Here is a 20,267-nt window from a genome sequence, read left to right as displayed (position 1 = left end):
CTTGACCACTCGCATCCAATGTAAATTGTTACTTGTCCTCAGAAGATTGGACGATGATCTATTTATAAGGCCATTCGAGTGTCTGCGCCAGTAAACCATAGAGGCAGTACACTAAGATATGGGGGTGCTCCTGAGTCAGCAAAAGAGGATCCCGCATTGTGATGGATGGCCCCTTAAGTCATCAGACAAGTGCACAACAGGGGGTGGTGGGCTTCTGTTAAAAACTGTTTTGTGTCAGCATTTCTGTACTCTCCGGAAACATCATGAAACGGTGAACTTTAATTAGTGATGCAACACTAATGATGCAACAGGTGAGAAAATACTCAGTGTTTTGTAATACTCCACAGAGTAGAAAGCAGGGGACATATTCTTAGGTGGTGGGTTGCTAAAAGTTGGACCAATCAAAACAAAGCTGATAGCCTCAGTACCTTCTGGAGTTTGTGACATCAGCATTTCTGCAAGTTTGGCCCATGGCCCTCCTGACTCAGAATCACCTGGGGGACTTTCTCCAGTGTAGATTGTCTCCAGGAAACCAACATTTTAAACCAGTAAAGCAGCATCTCCTGATTTGCCTGGGGAATCTACATCTGTCACAAGCTCACCGAGTGTTTCCATCCCTTTGGCAACGTCTTTAGCATCCTCTGCACGTGAACACGAAACTCAGCAGCATATATGAAATGCTGAAGCAACATCAAATGTATAACCTCCCCAAATATCGTGATGTCATTGGCTTAAAAGGTGACAGACAAGCACAACCAATTGGGATTGACTCAGCCAATGCCCACAGGGCGACACATTTTTCCTGTGCTCCGTAATACTTGGCAGCATCAAACTGGTGACAAGAAAAGAGAGCAAAACAGAACACATAACACTTAGCCACAGGCTGTGGACTTGTAAGAAAATCCAAATCTATCATGACATGGGAACCTTGCATTGTGAAAAAGAATGTACTTGTAGGAAAAGAGGACTCTCTTTCTGTTCATTCCCTTCACTAGGTGGGGAAAGGAAGAAGACCGCTCCCCAAGCCAGGTTTCTTCATTCTGGAATTGCCTTCCCAGCCCCCAGGGCTCTCACAGACCCAACTTACTCTTTCTCGGGTTCCCCTACTGATCTTTCCAGCTCATTCTCTTCCCACTGTGGGAGCTCTTGGGAGAGGCTTTGTGACATGAAACTCATCAGATGAAGCACGTTGCATTCTGCAAGAGTAATACTACAAGGGTAGTAAAGCTTAATCCAACTATTTCATAGTAAAGCTACAAGGGAGGTATGCTTAATCCAATTGTTTAAATAGGATTGGAGAACTCACTTTAAATAAATTAAAAACTAAATGAAATATTAATGATTGGCCTGAATAAGGACTTACTTGAGCCCACGTTCCCCTTTTAAAACCACACATACGGAACCAATGCACGTCTAGAGAAATGTCCCCATGTCAATACCTTATTGACATGAATCCATTCAAAAATGCCAAGACACCAACCATTATAAATATCTTAGGCCACTATAAACTGGTACCTTGACACTGACTTATGGTGGTTAGGAAGTTGTAGCTTAATGTTGACACTTGGCACAGAAAGCTTATGGTCTGAATTATGTTTCTTTTTTATGTAATTCTGGCTCAGGAATCCGATACAGAGCAGCTGAGAAATAAATTATGTTGCTGAGGCTGAAGATGAGGCACAGAAGTATGGCTCCGGCTATCTGAGAGAACAACAGGGGCCTGGAGTGGGCCAGGAGCCATTCCTTCCTTAGAGTCTTGTCCAGAAGGATGGCTTCCATCTGCATGTGTGTGGCTAGGATCACACACACATGAAACAGCTGGTGACTATGACCTATAGCAAACACACAAAAGACCACCAAGATCAGCAATAAAATAGGAATGGATTGATACATGCTATGGCATGTATGCTAAAAACACTATATGGTGTGAAAGAAGCCAGATACCAGAGACCATAAATTGTATGATTCCATTTATATCAAATGTCCAGAAAAGGGAAATCCACAGAGACAGAAAATAGAGTAGTGGTTGCTTCAGGCGGGGGTGGGAGTTGGGATTAATAGTACATGGGCACAGAGGATCTTACTGGGGTGATGAAAATGTTCTAAAACTCCTATATGGTGACGGTTGTACAATGTGGTAAATTTACTAAAAAATCATTGAATCCTATACTTGAAATTAGGGTATTATGTAATATATAATATATACTTTTAAAATTTATTTTTAAAATGTAGTATGAGAAAAATAAAAGGGCCATCAGAGCAAACCAAATCCATTTTTAAAACAACTTATCCACCGGTCCTGTTTTTCACATGAAAAAGTTCTGCCAAAGGTTACCTCTTGAGAGCTGTCACTGATCAGCTCAGATTCTGACTTCAATCCCAAAGGAGAAGCCAGCCAAATTTTCTGTTGGCCTCTTATGAGGTGCTCCTCTCCCCACTGCTGCTTAATCCCAGACACAACCAGGGGCTCTTCCTCTCCGATAACTTACAGGACCCCAGTCACCATGTATGCATCCCCAGAGGGTGGGAGTCCAGTGCAGGGTGGTTGGAGTGAGCAGGGATGTGCTGACTTGGTGATTGGTGAGAAAAGGAGTCCATTGCCCAGGGCTGGGGATTGCTTTGGGGGACAGCCTGCAGAAACCATGTTTCACGGGCTGAGTTGTATCTCCCCCTCCCAAAGTCATATGTTGAAAGTCCCAACCCCCAGTACCTTAGAATGTGATCGTATTTGGACATAAGGTCTTTAAGAGACAATTAAGTTAAAATGAGGTCACTAGCGTGGGACCCACTCTGATTGGTGTCCTTCTAAGAAGGGGAGATTAGGATGCAGACATGCACGTACACAGAGGAGAGACCATGTGAAGAGAAATGGAGATGGCCATGGGCAAGCCAAGGAGAGAGGACTTGGAAGAAACCAACCCTGCCATCCCCTTGATCTCAGACTTCTAACCTCCAGAATTATGGGAAAATAAATCGCTGTTGTTTCAGCCACCCAGTCTGTGGTTCTTTGTCATGGCAGCCCTAGCTAATACGACACAAGAGTTAAAGATTCTCCTTCAGTTAAAAAAAAAAAAAAAAAAGAATTCAGTGTTGTACCCCCAGGACTTAACCCAGAGTAAGTATTCAATAAATGTGTCCACAGGAGGGGCCAGCCTGGCCATCTGCCCAACTGAACAAGAACAGAGTCAGGAATGAGGATGTAGGAGAGTTGAGTAGGTGGCCAATGAGTTCCTTAGGGCAGGGAGCTGCCAGCACTCCAGACTGCATCCCCCAGGGAGGAAGTGTGTCTGGAGGGGCCCCCCCTGCCTCACTCAAGCCATACTACTGGGCTGTATCCAATTTCCAAATCTGTGTGTGAGGCAACGAAGTGGTTCCTTATCCAGCGAGAGCCGTGTACTCTAAGGACACAGGGCCAAGCAGAAGGAGGTGATCAGCTGTGCTCACCAACTGAGGCACAAACCTGTCTCTGTTAGGGCAGGAGATCAAAAGACAGAAGAGCCGCGAGCACTGAACAGATGTGAAATATGCCTGCAGCAGGAAGAGTGATTTCAACAGTCCCTCCTGGCAGGAATAGGGAGGAACTTCCTGCGGGCGTTGGAGAGGGAGCCCAGCATCTGACCGACTGTTATTTAGGGACGGAGAACTTTCCAAACCCTTTGTTAAAGATCTGTTACTAACTGCCCGTCTGGCCAATTTCCCCCCATAGGAGTGTCTTTCTGCTCTAGGCCCGAGAGGACAGGATAGAGGTGAGTCAATAAAATGTTATTAAGAAGCCAGAGCTTGCAAAACAAGGCCCCCCCACCCAGACTTCGTACACTACCGCCTCTGTTTCATCTGGCTGGAGCTGGGGCGGTGGACGTGCTGGGCAGGTTCCTTAGGCAGGTTCCAATCCCCTGGCCCTCTCATCTCCCTCCTTTTTTGAAATCTGCCCTCTAAGCATTTTGCTCATTGTAATCCCTCTGGCAGGAGAGAAGAAGTAAAGGAGATGAAACTCTAATCAGAGCAAACAAAGAAAAATCTGGCCATGTGTCTTGGGCAGAAGATGGAAACCCATGGACAAAATGGGCTTGGGGAGAACCGAGGTTCCTGCCCGCCACCTGGGAGTGAGGATCTGAATCCCCATGGTATTGATAGCTTATCTAAGGAGGTCTCATCCCAGGACTCATCAGCCTCACCAGAAGTGGCCCAAGGGTCCCTCCTCCAGCCAGTCCCAGAGCCAGGGTGGAGGAGACACGTTCCGCAGTGCCACCCACTTCCCTAGACAGAGAGGAAGGAACCCTGCCAGCAGGTGTAAACCCCTGTGGTTCCAACACCTCCTCTCCACCACATGGCTTCTCTAACTTGAGTGAGCTCAGGCTGACCTGGAGAATCACACAGCTTCTGAGACACGGGATGTCTGGGGGCTGGGAACCGAGAAGCTGCATGTTCCCAGGTGATGCTGAGACTGCTGGTCCAGGGGCCATACCTGAGAACCACTGCTCTACCACAATTCCTGGCCCCATCGTACCCACCTGAATGAGACAAAGACACTCTCCTCTCCTCAGCACAGCCCCCTGCCAGCTGGTACTCTCAGAGCCAGCTGTACCCTGTCTTTCCTCTTCCTCTTTACGGCTGCCTTACATGTTCATTTAATAACAGGATTTCACATTCTAGGTAATAATGGGACTCTCCTGTCCCCATACCTGCTGGAAATGCTTTAGAATCCTAGATCCACCTCCTCTCCATCCTCCGCCATCCTCCCTGGTCGTCCACTGGCTATGTACATCCTGGCCTCTGTCACCTTACAATTTCACTAACCTTGGTCTGTGCCTGGAGAACTTCCTGAAGAATTGCTTCTCTCCCTGCCCTGGCCTCTCTTTGCAACTATGTGCACTGGTGTCAGGGATTGGGAACCCTCCCCGGACAGGAGGGCAAGGGGCATCGGGGCCACCAGGCACTCACCGATGTAGTCGAAGCGTCCAGGAGCCAGGCGCTCCGGCAGATGCGCGGAGTAGAGAAAAGAGGCCAGGAGGGTCACGGCCATGTGCTTCTGATGGTACAAGGTGGCTTCGTTCTGTGCACTCTCCCCAGGGAAGAGGAATAGCTGCAGGTATTTAAAGAAACGTCAGGTCTTAAAATAGATAACCAACAAGGACATACTATATAGCACAGGGAACTCAATATTCTATAATAATCTAAACGGGAAAAGAACTTGAAAAAGAATAGATACATGTATATGTCTCACTGAATCACTTTGTTGTATACCTGAAACTAACACAACATTGTTAATCAACTATATTCATTATAAAGTAAAAATTTTTAAAAAGAGAGAGAGGAAGGAAGGAAGGAAGGAACGTATGTCAGGTCTTGAGAGGAGGCCTGCAGACATCCCCAGGCATATGTGTGGACTCTGTGGGCCAAGGCCGTTCCCTCTCCAGTTCTGTGGCTTGGAAAGGGAATTCGCAGGGACCGTGTGAGCAGCTTCCTGTTCTGAGTGTGATCAACTGAGACCCAAGGCAACTGTAGTTTAATCCCCCACATGCTCATGAGAGCCTTTGGATTATTTAATTCCAAAAAAAAAAAGGAAAAGGAAAGAAAGAAAGGAAGGAAGAAAAGGAAAACAACAGAAGTGAAGACAAAAGTAAAGGAAAAGAAAAATCCAGTTAGATATATCGCTACTTTTTTCCTGGGGCTAAAACGTAAGTATCATAAAAAATGGCCTATTCACACTTAAACTCACTTCTAACCAGCAGATCCCTTGAATTGATGCTCCTAATTAAGGCTTTAAGGCCTTGGAAGGCCTTCTGAATCATCACAAACTATTAATTATGGACATTACCCTGGTATGGAGTTCAGTACGGTTTTTGTACGATTGTTATAAATAGCGGCGGCAGCCACCACTATGGAGGGCACTAGGCCGGGCCTTTTACGTGCATCACTTCATCAGAGCCTCAACAATGACCACAAGGCAGACACTATTCTCCCCATTTTGCAGATGAGGCAACTGGGCTGGAGGGTGACTTGCAAGCCACTAACTAACAGTGAAGTCAGGCTGATTCCAGAACCTGTGTGCTCAGCCACATCGCCATTTAGGGTAAGCCCTCCCCTCCCCCGCTGCCCACTGGCTGGTGCAGTGCCAGGAGCACCCAGCGCTCATCATAGCAAGCACCTGTGCTGTATGCTTTGGTGGCCTTGTGGGACCGGCTTGTTCTTTGCTCTGGTTTCCTGTGTGTGGTCTGTGTCCTCGAAGAAGGATTCAGGGAAATGGGCTGCATCCCCATCTCTGGGTCCCCCCCAGGCCCACACGAACTCAGCAAGAGCACACGCTCAGTGCCTCAGCTAATGAAGCCAGCTCGACCCCTCTCCTTTATCCCTGGGCCCTGCCATCCTGGCCTCATGCAGCAGACCCTTACGCTGCCTCTGGGAGGGGAACTCCACCCACTGGGCCTGGGCTTGGCATTGCTGAGCCCATCAGTTCTGTTTATTTGATTATTCTCCTCTACCCCCTGTGAAGGACAGGATGTCAGCCTCATTTAAAGATGAGGAGGGCTTCCCTGGTGGCGCAGTGGTTAAGAATCTGCCTGCCAATGCAGGGGACACGGGTTCGAGACCTGGTCCGGGAAGATCCCACATGCTGCAGAGCAACTCAGCCCGTGCGCCACAACTACTGAGCCTGCGTGCCACAACTACTGAAGCCCGGGCGACTAGAGCCCGTGCTCTGCAGCAAGAGAAGCCACTGCAATAAGAAGCCTGCGCACCGCAACAAAGAGCAGCCCTGGCTCGCTGCAACTAGAGAAAGCCCACGTGCAGCAACGAAGACCCAACACAGCCAAAAATAAATAAAAAAAATAAATTTATAAAAAATTAAAAAAAAATAAAGATGAGGAAACCAAGGCTCAGAGAGCTTCTGTTCAATGCCTAGGGTCACACAGCCAGTGAGCAGTGGGACTGGGATTTGAACTTTCCCCCTTCTTGCCTTTCCTCCTACACCCTCTTCCTTTGTGTTCTCCATCTAATTCCCATCTATCCTTTAAGACCTTCATTCATACATTTTCCTTCACTACTACTACTATGCTAATTGATGATAATATATAATACTGCATTTACTGGACTCTCACCACCAGCTAGCACTTTACACATTGTCTCATATAATCCTCCCCACAGCCTGACAAAAGGAGGTGTTATTACCAGGCCATTTTACAGATGAGGGAAATCAAGACACAGAGGTGGAAGATAACTCGTCCAATGTCTTGCAGTGAGTAAATATTACAGATTTGCCTCCAGAGCCCGCTCTCCTGGTCACTCTACTGAACCCCAGGCTGCTTCCCCTGCCCAGCCCTCTGCGATTGCTCCTGAGCCCCCAGTCAGCACTGGCCACTGGTGCATCTCCTATGTTCATCAGGGCCTCTGTGTTCATGCCGTCTCTTAACTAGTCTGCAAGTGCCATTAAAGGAGCATCTGGGGCGGGGGGGCTTCCCTGGTGGCGCAGTGGTTAAGAATCCGCCTGCCAATTCAGGGGACACGGGTTCGAACCCTGGTTTGGGAAGATCCCACGTGCTGCAGAGCAACTAAGCCCGTGCGCCACAACTACTGAGCCTGCGCTCTAGAGCCTGCTAGCTACAACTGCTAAGCCCGCGTGCCACAACTACTGAAGCCCGTGAGCCTAGAGCCCATGCTCTGCAACAAGAGAAGCTACTGCAAAGAGAAGCCCGCGTACTGCAATGAAGAGTAGCCCCCGCTCACCACAGCTAGAGAAAGCCCACGTGCAGCAAGGAAGACCCAATGCAGCCAAAAATAAATAAATAAAATAAACTTATTAAAAAAAAAAAAAGGAGCACCTGGGACTCTACTCTTGTGTGTCCCACTGTGACCAGGATGGCGCTCTGACCCCCAGAGCTCAGGACACAATTGATTCCCTGATGCTGCCAACAGGCAGAGAGGGGTTGGAGTCGGGCCCTTACCCTGGAGAAGATGGGAAGGGAGTCCCAGGTGTAGGGATAAGCGAAGGCCAGGACACGAAGCATCTTACAGAGCCTGGGCTTCTGGACCTCAAGAAACCTAAATCAGGGAAGGAAAGGGGGGAGAAATGAGAATGAAAAAAGAGTTTCAGTAAATAACACACACATGCACATTAAGAATAACCAAGGGCGAGTAACCCACGAAGGACAAGCATTTTTGCACAAGCTCCTCCTATGGCCAGCAGCTTCTCCCCCAGCGCTCTCCACTTCTCCCACCCTGATGGGAACGGCTCAGTCTCAGATGTGGAAAGAGCTCAGGGTGGGCGGGGAGGGGGCAACCGTCTCCCAGCATCCTGAGAGGCTCCTGGGGCGAGCACCTCTGCGAAGGTTGCGATGCTTAATTAGTCAGAGGCGCCAGCTGATTACCCTGCAGAAGCCCTGGGTACAATTAGGTGTTTAAGTACTTAAGAGATTTCTGGAATATTTAATACCACACACAGGGATACTGGGCTGGGGAAACTGAATAAGCATGGTCCTTCCTTCTCTCTTTCATCATCACCCCCACCTGCCTCCGGTTCCAAGACAGATGAAGCCAGCATTAAAATGAGTGGTGCTGACTGTGGCAAAGACAGGCAGCTCCTCCTGCATGGAACACGATGGGGCCTCAGCTGGCTTGGGCCCAGCCTGAAGAGGGGGCAGCAGCTGAGGGTGTGCGGAGCCGGGCAGCACAGATGGCAGGCTGGATACTGGAAGGGGAGGGATAAAGAGAGGCTCCACATGAAACCACAGCCCTGAACTGGGGCTCGGGCGAGGGAGAGCTCACACGCCCGGGCTGGGCCAGGAGGCAGGGCTGGTACCCACTTTAGCAGCACAGCGTATTTCGGGGGATGGATCCTCCCTTGGTGCCCACAGGTCTGCGAGGCCAGAGGACCCCCAAGGGTGGTGTGCAGAGCCTGGGCGCCGAGGCTCGTCGGGTAGCTGTTCTAGTGCAGCCCGTAAGATGAGGGAGGCGCTGGGGCCATCTCAGCCCCCCATCGACAGTTCTGCCCCTCATCGCACTCTCCAGCGGGGATGGAGTCTATGTCCCACCACTGCTCTTCACCTCTGCTCCCCAGATACCCCGTCCCAGCCCACTGGCCTGCCCCTTCTCCACCAAACATAGACTGCTGCCCCTGCAGCCCAGGCCCATCTCCCCCTCCAGGTTATTCACGTCCCCTACGAGCCAGTGCAGTCACCTGACTACAAGCCCCACTGTGCCCACATCCTTTGGTGTGGAAAATGGCAGAGACACCCACATCTGCCTCCTGAGTTGTCGGGGAACTCTCCTCGAGGGCAGAGCTGGGTCTGCTCAGCTCTTCATCCCCAGCGTCCAGCTCAGAATCGTGTCTGAGGACATGACATCGCCAGGCTGCTGTGTGCCGTCCAGCTCTCAGGGCAGCCCAGCCTGGGGATCCCTGTTCTGGGTAAGAGACAGCCACCGTGGACCCCGACAAGCCCCATAACCTCCAGAGATCAGCTCCAACTTTGCTCCAGCCCATGGGCATGTCCCTCCTTCTTTCCTGACCCTGTGGACACTGGGCAGAGATGGAAGAGAAGTTCAAGAAGGAGGAGAAGAAATAAGGGGCCTCAATTCATCGTCCCCCAGAACAGAACCCCAGCCTTGGAAGGAACCACAAACCCCGGGATTGGTGAGGCTGCACAGGGTCACAATCTGCCAGACACCCTGAGTCTGATCCTGTCCCCGCCCTTTGTGACCATGTCATCCAGCAGGTGATGTAACCCTTGTGTGCCCCAAAATCCTCATGTGTAACATAGGGACAACAACAGAATCCCTGCAAGGGATTGTTGCAAGGGTTTGATAAAATGATGCTCGCAAAGAGCTTACAGCTGTGCACAGCACAGAGAGACACGCACGAAATGGCAGCTTTTAAAAAGAACGTGTGTTGTAGGAGCCATCCTGTCCCCATCCCCATCCTGTAGCTACGTCGTACCAGAAAACAGGAACAGGAGGGACCAGATGAGTTCTGCGTGATTTGCCTAAAATCACAGGAGCTAATAAGAGGCAAAGCTAGGATTTACAGCCAGGGTCATCTGGCTGGCTTCCCACCCTCTCCCCTCGTGCAGGGAGAGCAGGCATCTGACCACTACCCAGCCTCTGTCCTTACCTTACAGACACCCCTCTGCCCCAGGAGGCAATCGGAACACACTCCCGCTGCCCCAGGAACCAGGGCCCATCTCGATGGCCTTCTCAGTCCACGCTGGCAGACCCTGTCCAACCACGGCAAGCCCACTCCCTCCCTCCCCATGCACTGCCACCGCCTATCACCTCTGGGTGCAAAGAGACTCGCTATTAAAGCACGCTCTTTCTGCGGCCACTTACACAGGAAGAAGGCTGGCTCTGGCTGACGAGGGCCATCCCCCAAACCATGGATTTCCTGCAACTTGAGACATTTCGCCCGGCCTGATAAAGTACTTCCCCAAGGGCAAACGAACCAGCCTCTCCAGCTGCAAAGCCGAGTCTACAGAGGGAAAAAGGAGAAAAAGCAGAACAGACGAGAGACAGCAACAAAGAATAAGAGGCAGAAGGGCCAGCAGCCACAGAGGCGGAGTGGGGGGGGGAGGGGGGAGGCGGCTCCCACTACCAAGGTGCAATTCCAAATCAGGCCACAGGGTGTCGCCACAGCATCCTCCAAAGCACCCCACACCACAAAGTCTCCAAAGCCTCGCCTGGTAAGGCAATCCCTGCACCCCAGAGCTGGGAGTCAGGGAGCCAGGCCTCCTCTGCCTAGAACCAGGTGGGCAGGAAACACTGGATTTGGCGAGAAGCCTCCAGCAAGAGAGGGTTGATACAATACCAGTCTATTCTGAAACCTGATAAATTCTTGTTGCAACAAAGCTGGAAAGATTTGCAGGTGAATTCTGGAACTCGTGCTTGAAAGAAGTGGGCCTTTGGAAACATCATACTGTTGCGGAGGTGTGTCTGTATGTGTGTTGGGGGCGGGTGTTACGGTAGTTTGGTTGTTGTGTGGGTGACATAGCAGGAATGTGGACATTTCCACGTGCTGGCCCCTGGCCCTAGCAGCACCCTGTCATCTGACTGAGCCCTCTGACCTCCAGATGTATCTGAGAACCACTGTCTGCTAAGCCTCCTGTCTCCAGCTCTGACCTCCAAACCCCCTTCCGGGCCTGCCCCATGCCTCTCTGAGCTGCCACGACAGCACTGCCACGGCAAGGCTCTCACAGCACAGCTCACTAACCACCAAGGGTGAAAATTCATCTCTCCCTCACAGCACCGACCACAAGGCATTTCACTGAGCAAGTATGTGTCCAACGGTTGGATGCTTTGAACGGATGAACAGAAAAGTGCGTACAGTGACTCGTGGTGAACAGCAAACCCTGTGTAACTAACATTCCTGAGAGAGTGGTGGTGCCTTCCTGGGCCTTCGGGCTGTCAGCGGGTATGAGCAGGCAGGGTCTCTGTCCCCCTCACCTGGCTCTGAGAGCCACAGAGAGGTCACCCGTTCTGTCATTGCCCCCTTCAAATGCTGCAGAGCAAGAAAGCGGTTTTCTGGAACGTGTTCCTTTGAACTGAATTCCATGATAAGGATCGAGAGACCAGTTGGGGGAGTCCACGTCTCCCTGGGTGGACTTTACCTAATGGACATGTATCGTAAGGGAATGAACGCCAGTAGGACCATGCTACTCTGGGAAGCATGTGGATAACTAAAGCATGACTCCTGAGCTCCACGGTCTGCTGCTCGGGGAAGGAGGTGGTTCTCAGCCACTCCCGGCCATACCACGGACGGATAGAGCGGGAGAGGGGAGGCAGACGTGGGCTTGGGGGATAGGGAAGAAGGCAAGGAGAGAAAGCTTGGAAAAGGCGCTGAAGCGGGCATCATAGAATGCCCGCACCACAAGGAACCCAGGGGACATCTTCTTAGATGCCCCCTGTTTAAAGGCCGTAATTGGCCAGAGGCAGCACAGCAAGTCTGTGAAATCGGGACCCCAGACGGCCCTCGCCCTCCTCCACCTGCTTCTCTTGAAGTTAATCAGGGCCAGAGCCTCTCCGCACACGCGAGTCCCCTTCCTCACTCCTCAGACACTGAAGACAAAGACAGAGAATGAAAACAAAGGGGACGGGCCTTGTAAGAGCAGGGATCCACGGACACACGGAAAGGAGAGCGGACAAGATGCGAAGGAGGCCGGACGGGCCCACGGGGGGGACGTCCCACTCTATCCTGGACTCTCAGCATGTGGCGTTTGCCCCTCTCTCCCTTTCTGTCCCCCAAGCTCCCACTTAAGCCCCGCAGGGCACGAGAGCTGAGCCCACAGAATTGTCTTCCTAGGAAGTTGACTGTCCTTCACGAGGACAGGGCCAGTCCTCTGTAGGACACACGAGGTGCTTCCATTTCCCCCGCCTCTCTCTAGCCCCCCTCTAGCTTCTCTCCCCGCTTCCAGCCCCACAGGCTCTGGCAACTCTGAAGCTCCTTGTTGCCTCCCAATGCCATCCCATCCTCTCCAGGCCCTCGCCCTTGTCTAGGCTGTTGGCTCTGTCCAAAAGGCCCTTCCCTCCTCTCCAGCTAAAGTGTTCGACCTTCCTCAACACTCATTCCTAAGGCCACTTCACAGAAGCCTGGGAATCCAAGCATTTTGTATTATCATTATTTGCTTAAGTTATATCCTGTAACGCTACACACTGAAAGCCTTTTCCTCTGGCCTTTAAAGGAAATGATGACTCCATCTGGACTTTTTGAGGGTCTGCAGTCTGCTTCTCATACTGCATGGGGCACTCTCTGAGGACGAGGACTGAGCCTCACTCATCCCTGTCTTCCCAGGTCTTAACATGACACTTGGAGCATGGCAGGCATTTAAGGAATGTTGAGTGGTTGGTTGGATGCACTGATAGAAGGATGGGTGGTTGGGTGGGTAGATCGATGCATGAATGGGTGGGTAGATAGATGCATGGATGGATGGATGGGTGGATGGGTCGATAAACTGAATAAGTGGATGGGTGGATGGATAGATGGCTGGGTAGATGGATGGAAGGGTGGATGGATGGATGAATAGGTGGATGGATGATGAACGGGTGGATGGATGATGGGTGGGTGGGTAGATGGATGGATGGGTGGGAAGATGGATAGGTAGGTAGATGGATGGATAGATGGATGGATGAAACAGCCACAGATGTGCCCCATAAACAGAAATAATCCATTTCATTGACAAGGGAGAAGCCCCAAATGGACATTCAAGAGATTCCTGGCCAACCTGCCCTGCCAAACAAGTTTGTCTAAAGGTGCCAGGCATGTCACATCCAAAAGACCCATTCAGGGACTTCCCCGGTGGCGCAGTGGTTAAGAATCCGCCTGCCAATGCAGGGGACACGGGTTCGAGCCCTGGCCCGGGAAGATCCCACATGCCGCGGAGCAACTAAGCCCATGCGCCACAACTACTGAGCCTGCACACCACAACTACTGAAGCCCACACTCTCTAGGGCCCGCATGCTGTAGCTATTGAACCCACGAGCCACAACTACTGAAGCCCGCGCGCCTAGAGCCCGAGCTCCGCAACAAGAGAAGCCACCGCAATGAGAAGCCCGCGCACCGCAACAAAGAGTAGCCCCCGCTCGCCACAACTAGAGAAAGCCCGTGCGCAGCAACGAAGATCCAACGCAGCCAAAATTAATAAATTAAAAAGAAACCAAAAAAGACCCATTCATGGTACCCGAACAATCAGGGAGGACTCCTGGCTAGAAGAAAACAATATACCCTCATGGCTTATAGGGGATTCAGGAAGATTAAAAAAAAAAAAAAGTTCCAAGAATTGGCATTGGGAGTTCATGGGAAAGCAGTCCTGGATCATGGATGGCGGGACTGTTTCTTCCACCCACGAAGCCCACCTGCCCCACCCGTCCGCAGTGCTCGCCTCCCTCTGATCCTAAGTTCGCAACAGCAGAGCCACACAGCCCTGCAGAAGCTAAGCAGGCAGGACAGTGGCTCGTCCAAGGACCTGATCCAGGTGTGTCTTTGGCCCAGGCCTGTCGGTGAGCCCTCACGTCCAGACACTGTGCCTCCAGGCCATGCTTCATCTCTCTTGGGCTGTTTTTAGCATCAGTGTTACTTTTCTATGTATGTTACGCCTTGTCTCACCCGAGGCAGGGACCCGATCTCCTCCTCTCCCCTACCCGTGGCAGCCCTCACAGCTCTGCCCTGGTACAGAGGTTGCGCTTCAGAAAGAGCTTTTAATCGCCAGAGCCCTTGAGGAATTGGGGGAGAAGGAAATAATAACCCCATGATGTCTGATTCAGTTTTCTACCCTCTGGGCAGACCCTATCTCCTCACAGCTGGAGGGGCGCTCTGATTTCCAGGAAGAGGGAAGGGGGAGTTTACCCCCCACTCCCATCCCAGGGACGAAGCAACACAAAGCCCAGTCTTGAGACTGAGCCTGGAAATGAGACTCACCCCCATGGCAAGCAGCTCTGTGCTTCCCACCACCTGCCTCAGGACAGGTAAGTGGAAGGCAAGTTGGGACAAGCAGCCCCGATGCTGTTTAAGGCTCTATCCTTTGGTTTTTAAAGAAAACCAACCTGTCAGGTTTGGGGAACTTGCCTACCTCTGGATCCCACAAAACCAAAGTGTCATCCAGAGAAAGCTGGAGCCAAAATCACTGCGGGGAAGTTGCAGAAGCATACCTCTCCCTCCCTGTTTTCTCCTGGGGAGGGAAGAGGTGGCGGCTGCCAGGAATACGAATTCTATGAGGCCAGCAGCAGTCTATTCGGAAGACTCAGACTGGCTCAGTGGAGTCGCGGGTAGGGGGACAGATGGCCAGGGGTGACCGCCAGCCTTCCTTGGCGCTCTTCCTAACCCACCATGAAAGGCCCCCAGCTCCCAGCACCATCTACACAGGGATGTTACCCCAACACCACCATTCCAGAGGTTTCCCAAGTAATTTTGGGTAGTTCAGTTTTATACCAAGAGCTGAATAAACTAGAGTAGTTATCCTAAAAAATGCCTCTTGTACTCGTACTCCAATGAGCTTCCTTGAGTGGAAGGAAAAAAATAGAAGGAATAAGAGCCAGTGAGCTGGGCATGACTCATGGCCACCGGTCTTCCCCGGGGACGTGTTGGACATTTGAATATCATCTATCACCCACCACACAGACAGGCATATCTTGTTTTATTGCACTTTGCTTTATTGTGGTTTTTGCAAATTGAAGGTTTGTGGCAACACTGTGTTGTCAGATGATAGCATTTTTAGCAATAAAGTTTTTTATTTTTTTGTTTTTTTGCGGTACACGGGCCTCTCACTGTTGTGGCCTCTCCCGTTGCGGAGCACGGGCTCCGGACGCCCAGGCTCAGCGGCCATGGCTCACGGGCCCAGCCGCTCCGTGGCATGTGGGATCTTCCCGGACCGGGGCACGAACCCGTGTCCCCTGCATCGGCAGGCAGACTCTCAACCACTGTGCCACCAGGGAAGCCCAGTAAGGTGTTTTTTAATAAAGGTGTGCACATTGTTTCTTTAGACATAATGCTATTGCACACGTAATAGGCTGTAGTGTAAATATAACTTTTATATGCACTGGGAAACCAAAAAGTTTGTGTGACTTGCCTTATTGTGATGTTGGCTTTATTGCGGTTGTCTGGAACCGAACCTGCAGTATCTCCGAGGTGTGCCTCTATCAAGAAGCCGGCCCCCTCTGTCCCTATTAGCAGATGGCCCACTTATGGGGCACCTCCTATGGGCCAGGCTTGTGTTAGGTGTTCTGGATGCATTACCTATAATCCTTACATCCGTCTCACAAGGTAGCTGTTTTTTTTAATTTTTTTTGGCCACGCCACGCAGCTTGCAGGATCTTAGTTCCCCAACCAGGGATTGACCCTGGGCCACAGCAGTGAAAACACCAAGTCCTAACCACTGGACCGCCAGGGAACTCCCTTGACCCCATTTTATAGATGAGCAAACTGAGGTTCAAGGAGGGTAAGTGACTTGTTCAGCAACAGGACAAGCTACATAACTTGTAGAGCCCAGGGCAGAAGGAAAGTAGGGAGACCCCCTTGTTCAAAACTCATTAAGTGTTTCGAAACAACAGCAGGGAATTAAACCAAGTGTGGAGCCTTGTCGATCACAGGGCCCTGAGCTCCTGCACAGGCGTGTGCCCGTGAAGCTGGTCCTGCCCGGCCACTGGAAGTCCATCTGGAACTGAGTCCAGGTTCCCGAGCATCTTTTCCACTGTCCCCTCCAACAGTCCAGGGAGCTGCGTGTTCTGTGCCGCCCCCAACCCCATCCCATCTGAGACAGAGCAGCCGGGTACCTGGAATAGCAGGAGAGGCCGGTGCTAATGATGGTGTTCAGCACAGCCAGGGCCACGTAGTAGTCGTGGAAGACGGTGTTCACCAGCGCGTCCGGGAACACATAGGCAGAGTAGGCAATGGCCGAGCCTGGGAAGAAAAACCAGCCTTGGGCAATAAGCCAGGACTCAGCACTGTCCGGACTCCTTGGGAAGACCAACCCCCACCACATCTGGCTGAGCCCCCCATCATCCCCACAGACCATGAGCAGTCCTGCCGCTCCCCCCTTGCTTATGCCATCACGCATCACCCCCCCAGCATGAGAATGTTCTGTGAGCCCAGCACTGCTCCAAGGGCTTGACATGCATTAACTCACATAAACTTTACAACCACCCTCTGACGTCAATCCTGCACTTATCCTCATTTTACAGATGAGGAAATGGAGGCACAGAGAGGTTTAGTAAGCCTCCCGGGGGCACACAGCTAGAAAGCAGCAAAGCCAAGCTTCAAACGCAGGCAGTTCAGCAACAGTCCCTGCTTTTAACTATGGTCCACGGTGACACCCCAGTGTGCTCAGCTTTGCTCTGAGTGTGCACATCTCACCTGCCTGATGATATGGGTGTCCCCTGTGGAACGATCAAGGCTGCAGGGGAGGGGAGGGTGGGATGAGGGAGGGCCCTTGCTGAGGCGAGGTGTGTCATATCAGCGGGCTGGGGGACTGGCCAGCTGAGAGGCTGGGCGTGAGATGCTAGTCTCAGCATTTTGTTTCATTTTAGGTTTTGGAGTCTGTGAGAGAAGGGTTACTGAAGGACCTTTTAGAGACCTGTCTGCTGTAGCTTTTGTTTGAAAGAACAGGGGAGATCACTGTCCTTTTCAAAGGGGACGGATGTGTCCAGGAGCCTGGACCAGATGACCTCTCCAGACACCCTCACCTGCTGAGGTCCCTTTTGAGAGAGGCAGCTGCAGGCCTGTCAGCCCAGAGCCTAAGATCAGGCCTAAGGACACCTGTTATCCAAAAACAAAGAACCCTGGAATGCTAGTTCAAGGCTGACCTCAACCTCAGGCCATGCAGGTTCAACCTCTGCCTTTGATCCCATGTGACTGGTGAAATCTAGTGAAGCCCAGGGATGTGTCCAGGGTCATACAGGCAGAAAGGGCCAAGAATCACTACTCCTGGTACAATGCTCCCCACTCCTGCAGGCTACCTGTGAGATTTCAGCTGGAACTGCCTCCAGGGGGACAGATTCTTGCCTCAGCCTGATACCATGGGGAAGCTCCCATGGGGACCGGGATGCATCTGCTCTGGGTATATTGGCTGGGGCCAAGCTCCACGGGTGATATAAGAGCGAAGGAGACTCAGTCCCTGCCAAAAAGCGCAGTGGAAAGGGCACTGGTGAGTGCCTCCAGGCGGGTTCCAGGGTGAGATGGACGTCCAGGATGGGCACGCACGCAGTCAAGCGGCTGACCTTGGAAGCATCCTTGGAAGATGGGGGATTCTTACGGGTGCCTGAGGGCAGGGACGGCTTTCCAGGGAGCGGGACCAGGAGACACCTTGGGATGCCAGACTGAGGAAAGTGAACGTCCCCTTTCAGGCAATAGGGGGCCCACCGAACGTTTTTGAGCAGGGGATTAAGATGGTCAAAGCCTAGTGCAAGCGCGCGGGAGGTCCAAGAGGGAGGGGAACAGCTGGACATCGGGGAGGAAGCTGAGCAAACGCCACCCTCCAGGGATTGAGGGTTTCCACGGGGTCGGGGAGGAGGAGAGATGGCTGCAGACCAGGGAGTCCCAGGTGGATCCCACAGGCTCTCTCAACTGACCAGACCTTCCTTCCAGGTTTACTGAACACCCCCATGTCTGGCTCTGGGCTACGGACTGGAAAGCCAGATGTGAAAGACGCATGGCTCTCCTCAGGGAGTTGTTCCCAGTGCGGAGCAGAAATGAAGGAATCAGACAGAGCTCCACGGAGGTGGATCCAGGCCCGGGGACTTGGAGGAAGCCACAGGCAGGGGCCCTGAGGCTCCCAGGCCCCGGCTCTGTCATTTACAAGCTGCGTGACCCGGGTAACTTCCCTTTAGCGTTCTCACCTGTAGCATGGGTATAATGATGGTCCCCACCTCAGGGACCTGCTGTCAGGGTTAACTAGGTAATCGTGGTAACCGCTACCTTCTGTTGCTTACGAAGTGTCAGGCACTGTCGGACACACTTCACTTACAAAAGCCATTTAATCTTTATAACACTCCCATGAGGAACATACTATGCCAACTGTATCTTGCCTAAGAGCATATAAGTATTGGGGGGGGTGCAGTTAGGCCGCTAAGCCCCGCGTTAGGCCACCCCTTCGTGATGTGGGATGTGGGTCGGGTGCTCGGCATGGAGCCTGCCGTGATGCCTCCGAAACGCTTGCCCTTATCATAAATGAGTCTGGGGCAGGCGATCAAGGGCGATGGAAGCTGCCGGGTTAAGGAGTTTGGACTTCATCCCAGGTAACTGGGAACCTGGAAAAGTTTAAGTGGGAGGAGTGCCATGGTCAGAAGGCCTGGAGGAAAGCCCGCAGGGCAGCCGGGTGAAGCCCAGGGGAGAGGCGTGAGGGACTGGGTCAAGCCGACGGGGGCACGGCCGATTTGAAAAGTATGCAGGAGAGACTCAACTGAGTTTGCCAACCGATTAGACAGGATGGTGAAGCGGGGTGGGTGGCGAGTGAGAGGCAGGGGGAACTTGATTATTCACAGATTTCTGACTCGAAGGGGAGTACATGCAAGGGGGGGCGGGGAGGATGTAGACAGTCTCTGTTCCAGGGCTGGATGCGGCGTGGAGCTTGGGTGAGCAGTTTACTAGAGATGGGGTTTGGGGGTGTCCCCCAGAGGTGTTGGGGGATGGTGTGGGAGCAGAGGAGATCTCCCAGGGAGCCTGACCATGGAAGAGCAGACGCCCCAGAATGGACTCCCAGCTTGTGCACCCATGGGGGGACGGAGGAAGGGGAACTGGCCAAGCAGGATGAGCGTGTGAATGGGTGGGAGGAAAACTAGGAGGGAGTGATGTAACAGGGGCCAGAGGAAGCGGGCGAGGTTTGAGGAGCACGGGGGTGCCCCTGCATCAAAGGCTGGAGAGAGAGCCCACGGGGCCTGCGCAGACCTGTGAGGCAGGAGGAGGCTGGGGCCTCGGCAACCAGAGTTTTAGTGAAGAGTGGGGACTGGGCAGCAGAGCACGGAGGACTGGTGAGCAGGTAGAGACTCGTGTGTGTGTGTGCGTGTGTGTCTGTGTTTGTCTATGTATGTGTGTTGGTGTGTATGTATGCACGTGTGTGTTACTAGTGAAGAGAGAGGGAGAGGGGCGGGAGAACAGGTTGGAGGTAGGTTCCTCACACACCCTCTTGGGCAAAGGGAAGACGGTGACTTCGCTTTCACACCTGGAGCAGGACCAGGTGGGAGGAAGCGGCTAGAGCTGGGATGCCCACAACTGGGGGAGAGGAGAGGAGACAGGAGGAGAGGGTGTCAACCCACCACCTCCCCTCACTCTATCCCTGCAGCTCTAACCCCTACAAGCCTCCAGACCGATGGGGTCTGTGACCACCCCCTTCTCTGCGGGGCACAACAGAGACCGGCACTGATGAGTGGAGTTGGCTCACCCTGGCCTGTGACAGCAGATTGTTAGTGTCAGAGAACTCGCAAGCCAATTGTTAAACACAGCCATCATTAAAAATTGAATGACAGGGCTTCCCTGATGGCGCAGCGCTTGAGAACCCGCCTGCCAATGCAGGGGACACGGGTTCGAGCCCTGGTCCGGGAAGATCTCACACGCCGCAGAGCAACTAAGCCCGTGCACCACAACTACTGAGCCTGCGCTCTAGAGCCCACGGGCCACAACTACTGAAGCCCGCACGCCTGGAGCGCATGCTCCGCTACAAAAGAAGCCACTGCAATGAGAAGCCTGTGCACCACAACGAAGAGTAACCCCCGCTCGCCGCAAGTAGAGAAAGCCTGCACACAGCAAGGAAGACCTGACGCAGCCAATACATACATACATACATACATATATAAAATTTATA

General features: G+C 52.3%; 2 protein-coding genes across 4 annotated transcripts in view; both read right to left on the bottom strand.

The window, feature by feature from the left end:
* KIF23 (kinesin family member 23) overlaps nt 1-5,041 on the bottom strand; it is a 42,650-nt gene extending 37,609 nt beyond the window's left edge. Inside the window, exon 1 of the mRNA XM_060153183.1 lies at nt 4,942-5,041. The gene's annotated coding sequence lies outside the window, so the exon portion shown is untranslated. The remainder of the gene's footprint in view (nt 1-4,941) is intronic.
* PAQR5 (progestin and adipoQ receptor family member 5) overlaps nt 1,521-20,267 on the bottom strand; it is an 85,671-nt gene continuing 66,924 nt past the window's right edge. For all 3 annotated transcript variants that reach the window (XM_060153185.1, XM_060153189.1, XM_060153193.1), the window contains 4 exons: nt 16,246-16,372; nt 7,941-8,037; nt 4,942-5,083; nt 1,521-1,832 (listed from right to left, as the gene is read on the bottom strand). In XM_060153185.1, coding sequence (XP_060009168.1) covers nt 1,591-1,832; nt 4,942-5,083; nt 7,941-8,037; nt 16,246-16,372 — 608 coding nt within the window. In that variant the 3' untranslated portion in view covers nt 1,521-1,590. The remainder of the gene's footprint in view (nt 1,833-4,941; nt 5,084-7,940; nt 8,038-16,245; nt 16,373-20,267) is intronic.

The sequence above is a fragment of the Lagenorhynchus albirostris genome, chromosome 1 (genome assembly GCF_949774975.1).
Source record: "Lagenorhynchus albirostris chromosome 1, mLagAlb1.1, whole genome shotgun sequence".
Classification (NCBI taxonomy): Eukaryota; Metazoa; Chordata; class Mammalia; order Artiodactyla; family Delphinidae; genus Lagenorhynchus; species Lagenorhynchus albirostris.
This window is presented reverse-complemented; position numbering and strand designations above follow the sequence as displayed.